This window comes from Ictalurus punctatus, chromosome 12 (assembly GCF_001660625.3).
Source record: "Ictalurus punctatus breed USDA103 chromosome 12, Coco_2.0, whole genome shotgun sequence".
Classification (NCBI taxonomy): Eukaryota; Metazoa; Chordata; class Actinopteri; order Siluriformes; family Ictaluridae; genus Ictalurus; species Ictalurus punctatus.
In genome coordinates, this window is record NC_030427.2 from 16,413,711 (window position 1) to 16,432,896 (window position 19,186).

General features: G+C 37.5%; 1 protein-coding gene across 2 annotated transcripts in view; it reads right to left on the bottom strand.

The window, feature by feature from the left end:
* The window catches only part of LOC108272639 (tyrosine-protein phosphatase non-receptor type substrate 1), a 13,556-nt gene extending 237 nt beyond the window's left edge, over positions 1-13,319 (bottom strand). Inside the window, exons 1-6 of one of the 2 annotated variants that reach the window (XM_017481172.3) lie at positions 13,146-13,316; positions 11,753-11,867; positions 11,286-11,494; positions 10,791-10,906; positions 10,479-10,633; positions 1-207 (exon numbers count right to left, since the gene is read on the bottom strand). The exon at positions 1-207 is cut by the window's left edge and continues 237 nt beyond it. In XM_017481172.3, the coding sequence (XP_017336661.1) occupies positions 10,484-10,633; positions 10,791-10,906; positions 11,286-11,494; positions 11,753-11,867; positions 13,146-13,212 (657 nt within the window). In that variant the 5' untranslated portion in view covers positions 13,213-13,316 and the 3' untranslated portion in view covers positions 1-207; positions 10,479-10,483. Of the gene's footprint in view, positions 208-7,114; positions 8,678-10,478; positions 10,634-10,790; positions 10,907-11,285; positions 11,495-11,752; positions 11,868-13,145 lie in introns of those variants that run through there. The other variant, XM_017481173.3, reaches the window with a different exon arrangement.
* Positions 13,320-19,186: the final 5,867 nt, after the last annotated feature.

The window sequence follows — 19,186 nt, forward strand, 5'->3', positions numbered from 1 at the left end:
TGCAAAAATTTATGAAAAATGCATAAGATGTAAATATGTATAGGTGGTTAGTGGACAAAGTAATTGTACAATGTGTAAGCGAGTGTGTGTTCTGGGTGATTGCTGTCCTCAGTGATCTTTGTGGCTCTCATTTCAGGTAAATATCCAGTAGAGAAGGGTTTTCAGCCAATGATGAGCATAACTGATCTCACCACGCTCTGTAGGTTTCTGTGGTCACCAAGATAGCAATGAGAGAGACAGACAGACAGAGAGAGAGAGAGAGAGAGAGAGAGAGAGAGAGAGAGAGAGAGTTTATTTTCAACAGTCCTTTATTAACAATCACTATCTGAGAGCTCCTCTAAAGTCCCACACATTTTTAAAGCCAGCCAGGTTTTGCATGCAGTAATAAAACCTCAATACAGCCATTTCCACACAATTGCACAATTGCACACATGACAATCTTTTCCTGTTTCATCCATTTTCTTTCTGCTATTGTAGATGTGTGCCGTTTTAGCTTGTCCTAGAATAAAATGAATCACCCGCCATTTTCATTGAACAGAAAGCCAGAAAATAAAAACGCAAGTTAAAAGATTCAGCAGGATAGATGAAAAAGTGCTTCTAAAACATCAAAAAGCCCAGTTAACCTCTGACACTGCTGATGTGTGTGAAACAATTATAACACCACCAACAACAACAACATTAAAACATTAACAGCAGTAATACCAGCTAGCAAGTGAAAGGTGGTTTATACAGCGCTCTCCACATAGGTCTCACCCCATTACACAGACCACAGTGAGCTCTCCAGGGTGTGTCCACCTGCTCCTTCAGTCCGGGTTAAAGCCATAACATACCCCTTGTAATAAGATTTACCATTAAGAGTCAAAGCTTGTACCTGCAGTGTGCCTTCCATATGGTAGACGCAGGGGTGTCCAATCTTATTCGGAAAGGTCCGGTGTGGGTGCAGGTTTTCATTCCAACCAAGCAGCAGCCACACCTGATTCCACCTGTTTAATCAGTTGATCTTGGCTTTCAATAGACTCAGTTGTGGCTTCTGCTTGGTTGGAGTCAAGGAAAAAAATCGTCTTACCCAAGACAAAAAATTCCACAAAACTGTCATGTCAGTGTCCTCCTCCTCTTCCCTGTGTCCCTTAATTATCCATGAATGCACAAACAGCTCGGGATTGAACTTTGTAAGCGGTGGACCCACAATGTTCAAAAACATCAGAGACGAGATGGTGTGGATGAGAAGGGATTCATGTTGTGAGCTACAAATGAGATTAATTTTGGAGAAACCCGCTCCCGCTCCACTGGAGATTGGTGTGATGTTCACTGTAGCCAACAACTGCCTCAGTGCTTCTGGGTTTTTTTGTCTATTTGAGTCACTGTAAACCCTAAAAGCCTGAATGACTGTACATGGGCTGTTAACTTTATTCAATTCCGGCAGTCAATCTCACTTTCAAAGCCATGAGCAGGTTCACAACATTTAGCCTCGTTAGCGCTACTAAAAACCTTCCACAATCAGGTTAGCGTTATCACTGCTAGTCGTGTGAACCAAACTGCTTTATCAATCACCTGCTGCAGCTCGTGCTCTTGGACTCCTGCCTTTTTAGTATTTTGTTTGTGTTCTTAAAAATGCTGGTAATGATAATTGCTTTCTTTTCACCATGACACACTCTACAACGCATTACATTATGTGAAAGAGGCTATTGATTGGCTATTAGCAATATTTGAGCATTTCTATTGCCGTTTTTTGTTGTTCTATTATACTTTTGATGAATCAAAAACTAAAACTATGTGTTTTGATAATATAGCTGCGGGACACTTTTCATCTAGCTGCAGAGATGCTGGATCCACATGAAAAGGTTCCGGAATGCAGGATCCAGCTCAAATTAAGCTCCGCTTTTCCTCCTTTAGTAAATAGAAAACACTCTGCTGAACCCAGTGCAACTTGTAGTTCGTCCGTCCCCCAAAAGACACCCCAAAACAAATAAAAAATAAAAGCTTGCAAACTTGTAACAAGTCCTTTTGGAGGTGCAGGAACAGAGAGATGATGTCACAGTGAGGACTTTATCAAGTTGTTCATTTTTAACGTCCTTCCCAAATATAAAATCCAATGTGAGACAGTGAGAGATGGTCACATTTTCTAACGAAAATGATTTTAAAATCCCCTCCCAGTTTGTCCTGCACTCTTGAACTCCTGCAAGTTTCTTTCTAATGCAGTTAATCCTTGGTTCTATTAATCTGATGTACAGTATTCTTGATAGAGAAAATCCCTGCCTGATTCCCCTCCTTTAAAAGGGGCGCATATACCACCAGTGACATTTGGTACACTATCAGTCTTACTATAGACTACCTTTGACACAGAAACAAACATTGGGGGGAAACCAAACAGAGGTATTTGTCCCAGAGGTATTTGTGCTCTACTTGATCAAATGCCTTTTCATGGCCTAATGAAATGAACCCAAACTGAAGACAACCAAGATCAGACACATCCAGAATGTCTCTAATGATATAACTATTACCAACCCTGGACCTGCAAGGCTCGTAGATCACCTTCTCTATAGAGGATCTTGCACTCTTAAAAATAAAGGTTCCAATTAGAACCAGAAAGGGTTTTCAGCCTGATAACATAGCAGAACCTTTTAAGTTGCACAAAGATCCTTTTACACTCAAGTTCTATAGAGAACCATCTATTTACTGGAACCCAGAAATGGTTCTACACAGCATGTTGTCATAAGTTCGCTAAAAAAAAAAATCTTAGTGCTTTAACGAACCAAAGTAAGGTTATTAAGATTGATGCCAGGAGAACATTTTTCTGTCCCACAAAGAACCTTATAGGGTTCATTTAATCTGTTAAGGGATGATATCTTGTAGAACCAATTTGTAGAACCAATACACTGCTCTGAAGAACCTATAATGAAACATAAAGAACTTACAGAGCTCAACTCAAGAACCCTATACAATGAAAAATGGTACAAGTACAAGGTTCTTTTCAGAACATATGGTGCTGTAAAAAAAACAACAACAACAAAAAAAACAAGGAAGAAACTTTATTTTTAAGAGTGTATGATTGGCTCACATCAAACTACTTCATAAACCCACTGAGACACTGCCTGGTCCTCTCTATGCTCCCTGATGTAAAGAAGAACTTCACAGTGCTATTCTTGATCTCTGCCAGCTTCTGGAGCTCCTGACCTTCATCTGAGCAAAGGCAATGAATGAACCTGCTCTGTCCATTCTTTTTCTCCGGCTAAAGAACAGCACACGGCATCCATTTTAGAAATGTTCTGAAAGTGTGATCTGATCAATGCTCCTGTGCTCTTAAACTCAGCGACTCATCTAGTGATTTATTTTCTTACTCTGGAGTATCTGAACTTGGCAATGGACTAGTGGTGGTCCCAGAAAGACCTGAACTCAAAGCTTAAAGCTCCTTAACTGTCTGAATAATGCTCTTTGTGACCCTAAGAGTGGATTGTTTTTAGTGCACTGATTCCACTATTGCTGCACTTTCCTGTAAATATATCTCAAAGCTGGATCTGGTTCTGGGTAGAACACTGCTTGTGCAATTAAATCTCCTCCTAACACTACGTAATGGTTCATGTCACACTTAGTGATGGATTCTGTTCGTTTCTATAGAAATTGTGGTACCACAGGTGCATAAACACACAGTTTTATCATATTTGACTTTAACGACCACAAGCCGCTGTGCTACTACAATATTTCCTCAAATGAATAAAAGTGTTATAAATCCACCACATTGCTCCTGTCACCGAACGAGAGCATACGAAAGTTCAAAAGTTTACATCCCACTGGCTGTAAACTTTTGAACTTTCATAGCTCTCGTTCAGTGACCGGAGCAATGTGGTACTTAAAAAAAATACTTAAACTATCAAAAAGACTATGCATAATACAAATAACATCAAATGGAAATAAGGAAACAAACACAAAACATAACATAACCCAAACATAATGCTCCAGCCACAAAGGAGAGAACATGGGGAACTTAACTAGATTAACTAGTCAAGAAACAAACAAGGGACCCGAGAACAACTATCATAAAACATAACAGTCGTTGATCATCCAAGTAACAACACACTGTATTAAGAATCATGCATACACTTGTGCAAAGGTGCAAATTTCGTTATTATTATGTTTTGTGGACTATATGTAAACATCTGTGGTGTGAAATTGTTTATTCAGGAAAGGACTAAATTAAAAATCTAAATGCAATTTTAATGATCCACAACTGTATGTCCACATAAGGCCTTTACCAACTCTACCATCTCTTGCACTGTTAATATTTAGTGAGGAGATGTTTGATGTCTCTTTTCTATGAGTGCAACTAACAAAAACCACACTTAAATGTAAAAACATTTTAAAAAGTCAAATAATTATTTTTGGCACTCGGCCAAAATCTAGGCTTAATCAAATTTTCCTATCGCTTACCCTTCATTAGTTCTGTTACTGTATTGATGAACATTTCATTGTTAGGAAAATAATCTTCAGTTCTCACGTCCCACTTAGTAAAACAGATTAAACACTGTTTCACAGGCCTCCGTTAGTATAGACTGATATTTCTGACATAGCAATGTGGGTGTGCTTCTCAGTTGTTTGACTGTTTAAATAAACCTTATATATATCTGCGATTGCTTCCGAAACCATCCTTGATTCGTGACAGAACGAAAGACCTTCAGTCGGAAGCAGCAGTTCGCCAGGATGGACGACTGGGGCGTCAGAATGCCACCGATGTTAGTGGAGTACTTCGCCACGCTACGCCAAGAAGCGGAGGAGTGCCAAGCTGTGCTATGAAAGCAGCAGGTCGCCAGGAATTACCTGGCCTTCAACTCACACCTCATGTTCATGAAGGACTACGCCATGACACGCCAATAGGAGGGGGAGTCTGTGGTCGGGGCTAATACCACCCCCCCCCATTATGGATCTCGTTCAGCCTTCCAGCTCCGCCGAGGACGTCCCTCCGCCTTCCTGCTGCGCCGAGGACGTCGCTCCGCCTTCCTGCTCCGCCGAGGACGTCGCTCCTCTTCTTTGCTGCGCACCGTATGTCACTCCCCCTTCCTGCTCCACGGAGGACATCGTTCCCCCCTCATTCTCCGCGGAAAGCATCATTCCTTCCCTTTTGCCTCGCGTTCTGTCATGTATCAGGAAACTCTGGACTCTAGTTCCCATCAGCCACTGCGCTACATGTCACATGAGCACCTGATCCACGTTTCTGTTAATGAGCACTCGTGTGTGTGTATATATCGCCATTGTCTGCACTGTTTCTGTCTTTCGTTGTCTTAGACTCACGTGTTCCATGTTCCCGTGTTTTGTTTCATGTCAGTATTTTAGTGTCTTAGTGTCTTTGTTTTGTTGTCTGATTGTTTAAATAAACGTTATATATCTGCGATTGCTTCCGAACCCATCCTTGATTCGTGTCAGTATGTAAACAATTATGCCAATAAAGTATGTTGAATTGAATTGAGGGAGAATTCTGTCAGGACAAGAGCATAGTAATAATTCTCTCTCACTCACTCTCACCCACACACATCAGAAAAATTATCTATTGCCGAACAAAAGTTTCTTCTTCCCTTCAGCTGCACTAATGCCAAACTCCATCTAATAACTAAACACTGGCATTACACACCATATGATGATGTATTCTACATCACTGTATTTATCTGCAGTTATTTCCAGGTACTTGCAATTTACTGCAGTGATCTGTCATTATTACGGTTATTTATATCAGACTGTTATTTGCACATCTGCATCTACTCTACCAGATTTTATTGCATGTGTCATGCTGTTTACCTGTATACTGTTTATCTCGGCACCCTAACCTTATTTACTTCGTTTTACTTATTTGACTTATTTATCTTAAATGCATTTCTACGAAAACAGGTTATGTGCAAAATGTCAGTTGTCCGCAATGAGCTGAAGGTCAGACTGTTGTCGCTGGAAAACCTTGTGGTTGATTGTGCTGGTTTTTTATAGTTCAGAGTGTGTTTCAGTGGCTACATAAGTGTGAAAACACATCATACTAATTCAAATTTAAACCTTATCTGTGTTTAAAAGTGGATTAACACTGGCATGCTAACACAGCTCCTATGACACATATGTAATCAGCAGAGCAGTCATCTGTGCAGTTGGTGCAAATGTTTAAAAAACTAGATTTTATTTTCTCTTTATTTTATTTATTTATTTATGTAATTTCCATTATTACTAAAGACAAGGCTGGATAATACTTGAGTGACTGTTTTTCACTACTATATTTAAGTATTATTTTGGTGTGTTTACACTTTACTTGAGTATTGTTGAAATGGGAATACTTGTATTCTTACTTAGTTACATTTCCAAGATAAAAAGTACTTTTTTCTCCTTATGTTTTTTTTTCTTCTTCTCTCATCCTCTCATCCAGCTAATGACATCAATCCCATGGGCTGAGTTTAGCATCCAATCAGTTTAAAAGACATGCAGTGTGGATGTGAGGATGAGCATGCCCAGCCCTTCACCAGCATAAACACAGGCTGGTAGAAAATGAGACGTGTCCTTCAGCTTGCTAGAAGTAACGAACGCCATCTAATACGAATACTCATGTTGAGGCTAGTTTAAAAAATTTGCAAACATTAGCTGGATTTATTTATCTAAGTTAGAATTTTTCCTTTGCTAAAGCCAGGTTAGACTAGCAGTGACTAATGTAGCTAACAGAACCGTCTATGAAGTTGAATTCTAGCTATTAAATATTGCACACTTGAAATTGCTTTATGTTTCACATAAAAACATGATGTTAACTTAATTTCATCAGTACAAATAATTTTTATTCTTTAATACTGGAGTACATTTAAAATAGCAACTTTTTCAAATTTCACTTTACTTGCACATTTCAAATTCAAACATTTTTTATAAACATTTTTATTGTAGGTTTCTTTTAGCAGGAAGATCAAATGGATCATAAAAAAAGGGTTAAACTTTTAAAAATTAATTTCTCTTTGAAGTATACTCATATAATAAAAGTTAACCCATCAGCGACTTTCATTTAAGCATACACACACACATGCACACACATCTCTCACACATCTCCCACACGTCTCTCACAAGGCCCTCACTCATACGCTTTTCATTTTCTCTTTTTTCTTTCTGCTTTAAAAAAATATTTGTTTTTGTTATCTTTTGCTTTGTTTGCTTCTCTCTCTATCTGTCTTTATTTCTTTGTTCTCTCTTTTTGTCTTATTAACTTCTAGACAGAGGAAACTAGGTATAGGAACGATGTTTAATATTAGTGAGAACAGTAACTAACTTGTCTTGCCAACTTTGCACAACATTAAATGTAACTGTAAATGGGTTTTTAAAAAGTATGACACAGTTCTGTAACAAATTTTGGAATTGTTGGGCAATAGCTGGATGTGCTTTTTTAAGAAAATAATCAACTTGAAGGAGGTAACAGTAACTCCTTCACTCAGTATTTTACTACCAGTGTGTACAAAGTATGTAAATGGAAACGGTTTTCCTTTAAAGTCGGACAGGACCGAGAAAAAACTGGTAGATACAGTCTTCGACAAACAGGAAATGATCTCAAACCTTTGAAGCCACAGAGAGTCTTTCAAACCACTTCTCACTTTCAGAAACATGTGAAGTAACACGCATCTCTTCACTCTCATGGAAATGATGTCTGAAGATCATGCATCATTTCACACATGTTTATGACTCATAAGTCGACTCCTTTAAATAAAGGTGCAATGTGTTTGGCTAGAGTAAACATGCACAAACACTGACTTCCTCTTCAACAAACAATAATTACCAATAATATTAAAATCAAATGAAGAAACTTGACTTGTGTGTTTATCTTGCTGTGCTAATAATTCCTCTCTATTTGTACACTAGCATGAGGATGTGATTTAGATGGAGATGATAAAGAATGTTTGCTAAGCCTGCATAACCCTGCATTCACACTAGCAAGCATCAAAGTGACAGTCCAACATTTATTTTCCACATACATACATGTCATGGAGCCGTGATTTCAGTGACATTCAAACCGAGGTTTTCTTAATTCTATGTAAATTCCTTAAGACGCAATAAAGAAGCAACAAATCCAAACGATTCCCGGGAACCAACTCGACGGCGCGTGTAGTCTGACATTTCTTCACTTCCCCGCTCACAACTTCAGTTCCTAAATGCAATTAGGGCCCGCAAACGTGAGGGGAATATGATAACCGTGGTTTCTTCTCCTGTCATAAGGAGACATTATAAAGAGAAATAAAGCTTTGAAGGAAGTAGGATAGATGGTGCATGTGTGAGTGAGTGTATGTAGCTAGTAACGTTTAACCAATTATTTAATTTGAGTTTAATTAGTTACCGAGTCTCAAAAAACAAAACAAAAAAACGGGCCACATCTATATTCAACAACAGTAGAAGTTGCTATAATCCACAGTTCAGTTCAGTCCTGTGAGTGAATGTGGGTAAATTGAGATTTAAAAACCTGTATTAATATGTAAGATTTTAAATTCCTGGTGTACCCTCTGGACAGCATAGAGCTGGTGGGGGAGAGGAGGATGTTAGCTAAGCTGTCGTCAATCATGGGCGATTCCTCTAACCCCCTGTATGAGACATTGGGGTCCCTGAGCAGCTCCTTCAGCAGCAGACTGCTGCACCCTCAGTGTAAGAAGGAGCGCTACCACAGGTCCTTCATCCCTACAGCAGTCAGACTCTTTAATGCAGAAAACAACATAATGTAGCACTGCTAGTTGTTTTTGCATCATCAGCCAACACGTCCACAATAATTCTCTAATATGAACATTTATTCACTTATTATTCACTACTTGTTGCCCAACTACTACTGTTAACTGTGCAATAAACATTTTAACACTTATCTGTATATAAACAAGGTGTTACTCATCTGTATATATTCATATTTGTATTCATTTGTACATACATTGAGGTGTTCATAGTGTACATATTATGAGTGTACATATTACCATTATTATTATTACTACTATTATTCTTTTCTCTTTTTTTAATCTTTATCTTTATTAGATTCACAACCGCACCACAAGAAATACCTTTAGTAATTATACATGTAACCCAGCACATTAAGGCCCATCACAACCATATCACATTTGCAAATGGGACAGTAAAACACACGTGTTACTGCTGTGGGTTATGAAGCCGGTAAGTCAAGTGGGTGCCTACAGTGGTGTATGTTACAGCACAGGGGCCATGTGGTGAACTCAGTGGCCATCATGATTTCAGAGACATTGTTCTGATGCCACCAGCACTGTGCAAAATTACAGGTCAGAATTACGGTAATTACCACAACCAGTCACAACAACACCACAGTTTCGACAAATCTGTCTGTTGTCTCTACAGGAAGTTGATGATGATTGCTTATCAATATCCTGTGTTTACAGCTTTCTACAGTAAACACTACAGCGCTGCTGAATTCTGGATTCTTATTGGTTAGAAGGTGTTGATTAATCCTCTATAGCAGACATTAGCGCAGGTTTACATTAATGCGCTCGTTCTAATATGTTATCGTTTCTATAGCAACAGCTCGTTCACAGGGACGTATACCGCAGACGCTGTGAGAGACAAACGTACTCTGTTTCCAGACTGTCTAGATGATCAAGACTAAAAAGTTATGTTATTTCTATTTTATAACTTAGATCAAATAAGTTTGTTATTTGTTAGTGAATAATTTTTACTGAAAATTACACAAAAAAGTGCAAAACATTTCATCTGTATGGAGCTACTGTACTAGTGAAGGTCAGAAAATGCTAAAATAACTATTTATCTATCTTTATTTATTGAAGGCACGTCATTACAAAGTTACAGTATGGTTTTATACATTTGCACAAAAACAAATTTTTTTTGTTAAGTTTCAGTGTTTTTTCAGTAACCTTTTAAATAATTACATAAAACACAAATACATTTCCTATAGAATGTTCCATTATACATATTTAGAAACGTATTATATTTATATATAAATTAGATTTATTGATATAATACTGGGCCAGTAAGCACCAGAAAGGGCCAGTAAGTGCAGGTAGAAAAATGTTTTTAACATCATGACAGCTGACATTCAAATAATTAAAGTCAGGAAAACACTGTTGCTAAGCAACTGTAAAACATGGATGCCACATATAATCTTGCTATTGGCTGAGGATAGTGAGTTAGCTAGCTTTTAAGTCTCTTATAGACAGTGTAAAGACACAACGAGAGTGGAAATGAGATAGAAACATCCAGAACATCAACATTTACCTCAGATGTTTTGGGGAACTACTAAAAAAAATCTGAATAAAATTACACTGTAATTACCCTCAGCATCCAGGCTAACTAACATGTGTTCCTCCAACACCAAAGACACTGAACTGTCATAACAAACAACAACAACAACCTCAGAGTGGTGAACTTCTGGACTAAATAATACACCTTTGGTGTCACTGAGATGTCATTTAGCTGTACTACTCAATGATTTCAATTTAGTATGAAGAAAGAAGGTGAAATCTTACATCTATCAGCTTAAATCAGAATGTGTGCGTCTCTGGCTGGACTCGTACGCCGGGTTATTGAGTGCCCTCGCGGTGTTGCCACGCATGACCTCATACACACCGTTAGATGGATGCTGCTTCGGGGTGTACTGTCCACGATCACAACACAGTTTCACCTACAGAGAGAGCGAGAGAGAGAGAGAGAGAGAGAGAGAGAGAGAGAGAGAGAGAGAGAGAGAGAGAGAGAGAGAAAACAATAAAGTGCAGCAGCAGACAAATTTTTTGCAATAATTATGTGTGTGTGTGTGTGTGTGTGTGTGTGTGTGTGCATACCAGTAAACCCGCCAGGACCACAACGATGAGTGACAGCACAGCAATCACAATCCAGTTCATAAAGCAGTTACATTCACTTTCCGTTCTGCATATTTTCTTATTGAAAATATTGTTTCCTGTAAAAAAAAAAAAAAAAAAAAACCCACACACAGCAACAGATCCACACACACACGCGTGCACGCGCACACACACACACACACACACACAGCAGACTGTATAACAGCTGATTGACTGACAGCCTGTAGTATGTGTAGTAATGATTTCAGTGTTATGAATTTGTTGTATACAGTAAACAAAGAGAAGCAGAGTGATACACACAGTGAAATGTCCCAGTGCTGTTATACTACATATCAGCACTCCTGGAACTTTGCTTGTCCAATCGGATTAGTGAACCGGACCTATCTGTTGCAAAATATATACTAGATAATGCTAATAATAATATTTTCTATTGAATCACTTCTTTTCAGGATAAAGTTCAATTATAAACATGCTTACCTGACTGAATTATCAGACACGTCCTCGGACTGTTGTTATATGAGTCAAGTTTGTTAAATTTGCACCAGTAAACTCCGCTGTCATTCTCGCTCACGTTGCTGATGGACACTGAGAAATCTCTCAAGTTCTTGTTCGTCTCCACTCGGCCTTTTACGGATTCCACAGGAGTCAAGGTTCCGTCTTTGAAATAGTAGAACAGCGACTCTGTGCTGATGTAGAAGTTGAAGAAGGATTGTAAGAGTAAGAACGTAAGAGACATTATAGTGTGAATAAATTATAAAAACTACAAAACATGACACTGACAGAGAACATCTTTGTTTTTTTATTCATGTTTTGTTATTACATATTTTATATATAAGAAAATAGACATTAAATGTATAGTGTTATAGTTCTAATGGTCTCTTGGGTGTGTGAGATAATTCCTACAGTTTATGTAAAAAAAAAAGTAAACAAAACACGCAGCTTACTTCTCTCGCTGTCTGTAAAAGTAAACTCCGTCCTGATCTGGGTCTGGGATGCTGCAATTGATGGTGGCATTTTCCCCAACTTGCACAAACAGGGGTTCAAACTGGCCATCACAATCTACACACAACAACATTTATAGTGTATATAAACACATATATAAATACATAACCAACATGCAAATATACACATCAATAGAATAAATTATTTCTGAGTCCCTGTAGGTAAATACAGCATGGACAGAAAAACACATACTTAAAAAGCATATAAAAAATAAAACATCAGATTCAAAATACTAATTAAGGTATAAAGTACTACTAAAACCATGAAACACTGCTTAAGATACAAAAACAACAACATTACTGATACAGCAAGCCATAACCTACTTCTTATACTAATAAAAAGGTTTTTTAAAATTGTCTTAATTTTAGAGCAATTACAGTTTACAGTTCAATCAGTGGAGCAGTGGAGCTAAATACTACTGAAAAAAATCAAAAGACACTCAAAATGACAGCACACACCATTCATTTACACTCCTAAATACTCCCCCCCCCCCCCAAAAAAAAAAAAAAAAAATCATACTACATTTCTCCTAATGAGATAAATACTCCTAAAACCACACTGCATCACTCCTAATGAGATAAATACTCCTAAAATCACACTACATCACTCCTAATGAGATAAATACTCCTAAACTCACACTACATCACTTCTAATGAAATAAATACTCCTAAACTCACACTACATCACTTCTAATGAAATAAATACTCCTAAAACCACACTACATCACTCCTAATGAGATAAATACTCCTAAAATCACACTACATCACTCCTAATGAGATAAATACTCCTAAAATCACACTACATCACTTCTAATGAGATAAATACTCCTAAAATCACACTACATCACTTCTAATGAGATAAATACTCCTAAAATCACACTACATCACTTCTAATGAGATAAATACTCCTAAAATCACACTACATCACTTCTAATGAGATAAATACTCCTAAAATCACACTACATCACTTCTAATGAAATAAATACTCCTAAAATCACACTACATCACTTCTAATGAAATAAATACTCCTAAACTCACACTACATCACTTCTAATGAAATAAATACTCCTAAAACCACACTACATCACTCCTAATGAAATAAATACTCCTAAAACCACACTACATCACTCCTAATGAAATAAATGCTCCTAAACTCACACTACATCACTTCTAATGAAATAAATACTCCTAAAACCACACTACATCACTCCTAATGAAATAAATACTCCGAAAATAATTTTCAAAAACTCATTCCTAAAGAACGTACTTCCACAGATAACAAATACTCATACAGAAAATAACACACTTCTAAATGTGATATAAAACACACACACACCTGAAAAGGAGCCAGAGTGGAGGAACACACTGAGCAGGACGAGTGTGTGCAGTGGAACAAGCTTCATCTCTTCTGCTGCAAAATCTATTTGCCTCTCTATGGTATTTGAATCACATAGGAAAACTGTGTACCACACAACACCCACAAACTGACACACACACACACACACACACACACACACACACACACACACACACGCACACACACACACATATATGAAATTTCCTGTCTGTTATGCTTACAGGCTACAACATTTTACCATTTCAAAATATTTTATTTTTTAATGTTATTTTAATACAGTTTTTAATGTTAATGGTCTGTGATATTTACAGCAATAAGATCCGGTTGTGTTTCCTGTCTGCAGAGAAAATCATTCAATAAAAAACAAAAAGAACACACTTTTTTTTAAAAAATGCATTTATTCATGCCTATTTTTTATTTTACCCCTGTGTTTATTAAATACCTCAACAATGTACTGATCCAGAGTCAGTCTCATGCTACAGACGCTGTTACTTTTTCTAACATGCTTCTGTCTGAACTGACAGCTGGTGGGTTTTTTAAATAGGGTAAGTTTACCAGATGCCGATCAACAAAAGCATCATTTCTAAAGCATGCATACAATACATGTATGTATTCATCTCTTATTTTTTCTTTAGTTACTGAAGGCACTTAGGTAAATTACAGATTCTTAATACTTGTTCAAAAAGTGTTATATGTTTATATATATATATATATATATATATATATATATATATATATATATATATATATATATATATATATACATATTCTATTTATTGATCAATTAATTGTCTGAGTTTAGAAAAACACATTTGGCATATACAGTGTCTGTGAACACAACACTGCTTCACTCACACAGAAAGAAAAGAAAACAAAAAGTACAGCACTGTCTTAGGCAAGAAAACCACAACTTTTAACCGTAAAGTATCATTTAACCCATAATTAAAAAAAAACAGGAAACTCTTCTCTAGCAGGTCTCAGTGGAACTAGAACTGGAATAGTGCTTTGGGATCAGATAAGACTCAAATCAACGATTTTGGCCACAGAAGTCATCAGTATGATTCACTGATACTTTGGCTCTGTTTTGTGGCTCTTGTGAAGATTGCTATCATCATAAATTTCACATGAAACATAAGGTTTATTTAACCCAAAACTTGGTTGCCTCTGCCAGGAGGTTACGACTTGAGCCCAAACACACTCAGATTCATTTAAAAACTTTTAAATTAAAAAAAACTATACAGCCTTCCCATATGCGTAGTCACATACAGTAACATTTACATAACTTATTATGTTTTACGAGTTATCGTTTCTACTGCTCTCAGCCAATCAGAACACATTGTACTGCTCTCAGCCAAACAGAACACAACAGTATGGTGTGAGAGCAGTACAACATGCACTGTGTGTGTGTGTGTGTGTGTGTGTGTGTGCGTGTGTGTGCGCATGTATGCATGCTTGTGTGTGCATGTGTGGAGTGTGTGTGTGGGGTGTGTGTGTGTGTGTGTGTGTGTATATGTCTGTGTGTCTGTGTGTGTGTGCCTGTGTGTGTGCCAGTACCGATCACACACAGTACATGGACAGGTTCCAATCGATTTCTGTAAATACACAAACGCACACACACACATACACACACACACAGAAATTACACACATAAGATGTAATAAATACACCAGCAGTAAGTGTTTTCTGCATAAATCATCACTTTCGGGAGAAAATCTAAACATGCTTACCTGGCAGGACTATCAGGCACGTCCTCTCACTGAAGGTATATACGTCACGTTTGTTAAATCTGCACCAGTAAACTCCAGTGTCGTATTTGCTCACGTTGCTGATGGACACTGAGAAATCTCTCAAGTCCTTGTTAGTCTCTATTCGGCCTCTTTCGGATTCCGCAAGAGTCAAGGTTCTGTCTTTGTAGTAGAAAAATACAGACTCTCCGCTGCTGTGGAAGCTGTAGAACTGTAGAAGGATTGAGATCATGGAAACTATAAAAACAATTTCTGTCACAGTGACACTGAATCATATCATGAGTATAAAGAAAGAAGAATTATTACTTATTTTATTACTTTTGTTCTATTTTATCATGTGACAAAATGGTTTCTTCTGTTATTGTGTATATCTCATACTAAATAGTTTTTGATCTTCAAACAAAATACAACATAAAACAAAGGCAACCTGACTAAACGCATAATACAGTTTTTATTTAAAAAAAAAAAAAGTTATCCAACACTATCACCCATGTGAACAACTAATTTCCCACTTAAACTGAAAATCTGGTGGTGCCACCTATAGCAGCAATAACTGCAACCAAACACTTCTGATCACTGGACATCATTCTTTCACTTATTTCTAGGACTAGGACTTACTCCTATGCTTTGGATCACTCTCTTGCTGCATAATCCAGTTGCTCTTGAGTTTCAACTGAAAGGGCTGAAAGGACATTCTCCTTTAGGATTTTCTGGTAGAGAGCAGAATTCATGTTTCTCTCAATTATTGCAAGTTGCCCAGGCCCTGAAGCAGCAAAGCATCCCCACACCATCGCACTTCCACCACCATGCCTGACCGTAGCTATGATGTTCTTTTTATGGAATTCTGTGTTTGGTTTACTCCAGATGTAACGGGACTCCTGTCTTCCAAACAGTTCCACGTTCGACACATCAGTCCACAGAACATTCTCCAAAAAGGTTTGAGGATCATCAAAAGTGTGTTTTGGCAAAATTCAGATGATCCTTAATGTTCTTCTGGGTTAGTAATGGTTTTCACCTCGCCACTCTTCCATGGATGCCATATTTGCCCAGTGTCTTTCTGATAGTGGAGTCATGAACCTTTATAAAGTGACCTTTACTGATGATCTTGGAGGAATTTTGGAACATCAGCCACTTCTTGGAAAGTTCACTACTGTGCTGAGTTTTTCCATTTGGAGATTATGGCTCTCACTGTGGTTCTTTGGCATCCAAAAGCCTTTGAAATAGCTTTGTAACCCTTCCCAGACTGATGTATTTCAATCTCCTTCTTCCTTCTCATTTCTGGAATTTCTTTCAACTTTGGCAGTGTGTTACTGGGTAAGATCTTTTAACTAACTTCAGGCTGTTGAAAAAGTTCTATTTAAGTGTTGATTTGATTGAACAGGGTTTGCAGTAATCAGGCCTGGATGTGTCTAGTCCAGCTGAACCCCATTATGAATGCAGTTTCATAGATTTGGGGAATTAGTAGATACAGGGGCAAATACATTTTCACACAGGCCCAGGTGGTAGTGGATTACTTTATTGCTTCAATAAATAAAATTATCATTTAAAAGCTGTATTTAGTGTTTACTCAGGTCGCCTTTGTTTTACCTTAGATTTTGTTTTATTTTCTGACACAATTTAGTATGAGATATACACAAAACAGAAGAAATCAGGAAATCAGCACTATATTTGATATTATTTTATTTTTATATTCATTCATTCAAATTCAGTTATATTTTAACAAATAATGTCTTTTACCACCTTTTTCTCAGTGTCCCCTTCGCAGTACCGCTGAGTACCCTTAGGCATGTTTATTTACATAATAAACTGATACGCATGTTTGCCTGGTTGGTTTAGTAGTACTGCTCATTTTTACTAAATCACATATATAGTCACTTGTTCCCAGATATGTTTATCGCATATTTTTCATGACGGAATAATCGTGTTCCAGTTAAAGTTACACCTACAGTGAACACAGGTACATCTAAAACAGTGGGGGGAAAAAAGAAAACATAGACAGTTACACAGGCGAGAGCGAGGATTATAGATAGTGACAGCAGTGAAAGTTCAGACAATGTTGAAACCGAAACTGAAACTGATAGAGACGCAAACTCTGATTCAGACCCTGATCAGTTTCCATCTTCAGCATCAACCAGTGCAACTGACACTGCAGGGCTCTGGAGTTATGACCTGACCATCTCTGTGCATTCGTGAAAACACTACCTGCTGGTCTGATTATCACCAGAAACTCGACTTTTACCGCTAAAATGCATTTATTTATTTATTTATTTATTTATTTATTTATTATTTACTTGAATTTATTCAAAGGCATTGACCACGCTAATGCTGGTACTTCTAAATGAGTAGAAGGATTTTAGCGAGCATTTTTTCGTAATTTCTCTAGTTAAGAATTGTGCTCTAAGTTTAGTAAAAACACTGAACTGCTTCATTTTCAAAGTAATATTACACAAATTCATTATTATAAGTTGTTTCAAGGCCTAAAAATGTTCAAATTAAAATGTCAATTTTGGCCCAGGAACTCAGGGTTGGCGTGTTGTTTCTCTGGGGAAAATAGGGTTATGGGACATAATACTGTGCGAACTTAGGGGTAAGAGGGTTAAGAAGGTGATTGAAATATATCAGTCTGAGAAGGATTACAAAGTTATTTCAAAGGCTCTGAGACTCCAAAGAACCACAGTGAGAGCCAATATCTCCAAAGAGTAGTGAATCTTCAGCACAGTAGTGAATCTTCCCAGAAGTGGCCGACCTTCCAAAATTCCTCCAAGATCACCACAACTACTCATCCAGCAAGTCAAAAAAGAGCCAAGGACAGCATCAAAGGACCTACAGGCCTCTCTTACATCAATAAAGGTCACTGTTCCTGACTCCACTATCAGAAAGACACTGGGCAAATATGGCATCCATGGAAGAGTGGCGAGGTGAAAACCATTACTAACCCAGAAGAACATTAAGGCTCATCTGAATTTTGCCAAAACACACTTTTGATGATCCTCAAACCTTTTTGGAGAATGTTCTGTGGACTGATGTGTCGAACGTGGAACTGTTTGGAAGACAGGAGTCCCGTTACATCTGGAGTAAACCAAACACAGAATTCCATAAAAAGAACATCATAGCTACGGTCAAGCATGGTGGTGGAAGTGAGATGGTGTGGGGATGCTTTGCTGCTTCAGGGCCTGGGCAACTTGCAATAATTGAGGGAAACATGAATTCTGCTCTCTACCAGAAAATCCTAAAGGAGAATGTCCGGTCTTAAGTCCGTAAGTTGAAACTCAAGGGCAACTGGATTATGCAACAAGAGAGTGATCCCATGTACAGGAGTAAGTCCTAGTCCGAGAAGTAAGAGAAAGAATGATGTCCAGTGATCAGAAGTGTTTGGTTGCAGTTATAGTTTTTCATCCAGGTGATAGTGTTGGATAACAATTTTTGCTTCAATAAAAAAAAAAAAAAAAAAAAAATTGTATTGTATGTTTATTCAGGTTTCCATTGTTTTATGTTGTATTTCATTTGAAGAGCTAAAACTATTTAGTATGAGATATACACAAGAACAGAAGAAATGAGCATGGGGCAAATACTTTTTCATAGCACTGTATATAACAACACAAATCTGAATCATTTAACTTGTCACGCAATAAAATATACTTTTTCAAAAAAACTTTTTCACAGCACCGTATATTATTTCTTTCTCTTTCTGTGTAGTTATCTGAGCCCTTTAGCAGTTTTTGTAATAATTTCAGCATATTTCTTTCAAAGACTGAGAGGATCAACATGGCCTGTCACAGCAGGGGAAATAACGATATTTCAGAAATATTGTAATATAATCATATGTGTCATATCACAGCAAACCAGCAACTCCATTTCCCAGGATGCACCACCAACTAAAAACATGGCCGAAGAGGACTACACTTCCCACACACGTGTTCACCTTCTCCAGAATTCTAACCACACACACCTGTTGCAAATCTCATACTCACTCCACGTATTTTAAGAGTCTGTTCAAACATGTTTTCTTTGTGAAGTATTACGTGTGCTATCCGTATACCAAGCCGTTGTTCATCATGCTTTATGTCCTAGTTTTGAACTTGTTCTAGCCCTCGTTTTCGATTCTTGTTTTGCCTCGTTTATGCCCATTTGCCGATTGCCTGACCTACTGTCTGTTTATGACCACGTCTGTGTTTCACGATTTGGATTTGTCTGTCTGTCTCTCACATAATAAAGCTCTTATCTGCATTTGCATGCTTCCTCAATTCCACTACGTGTCAATATGATTCATGATAG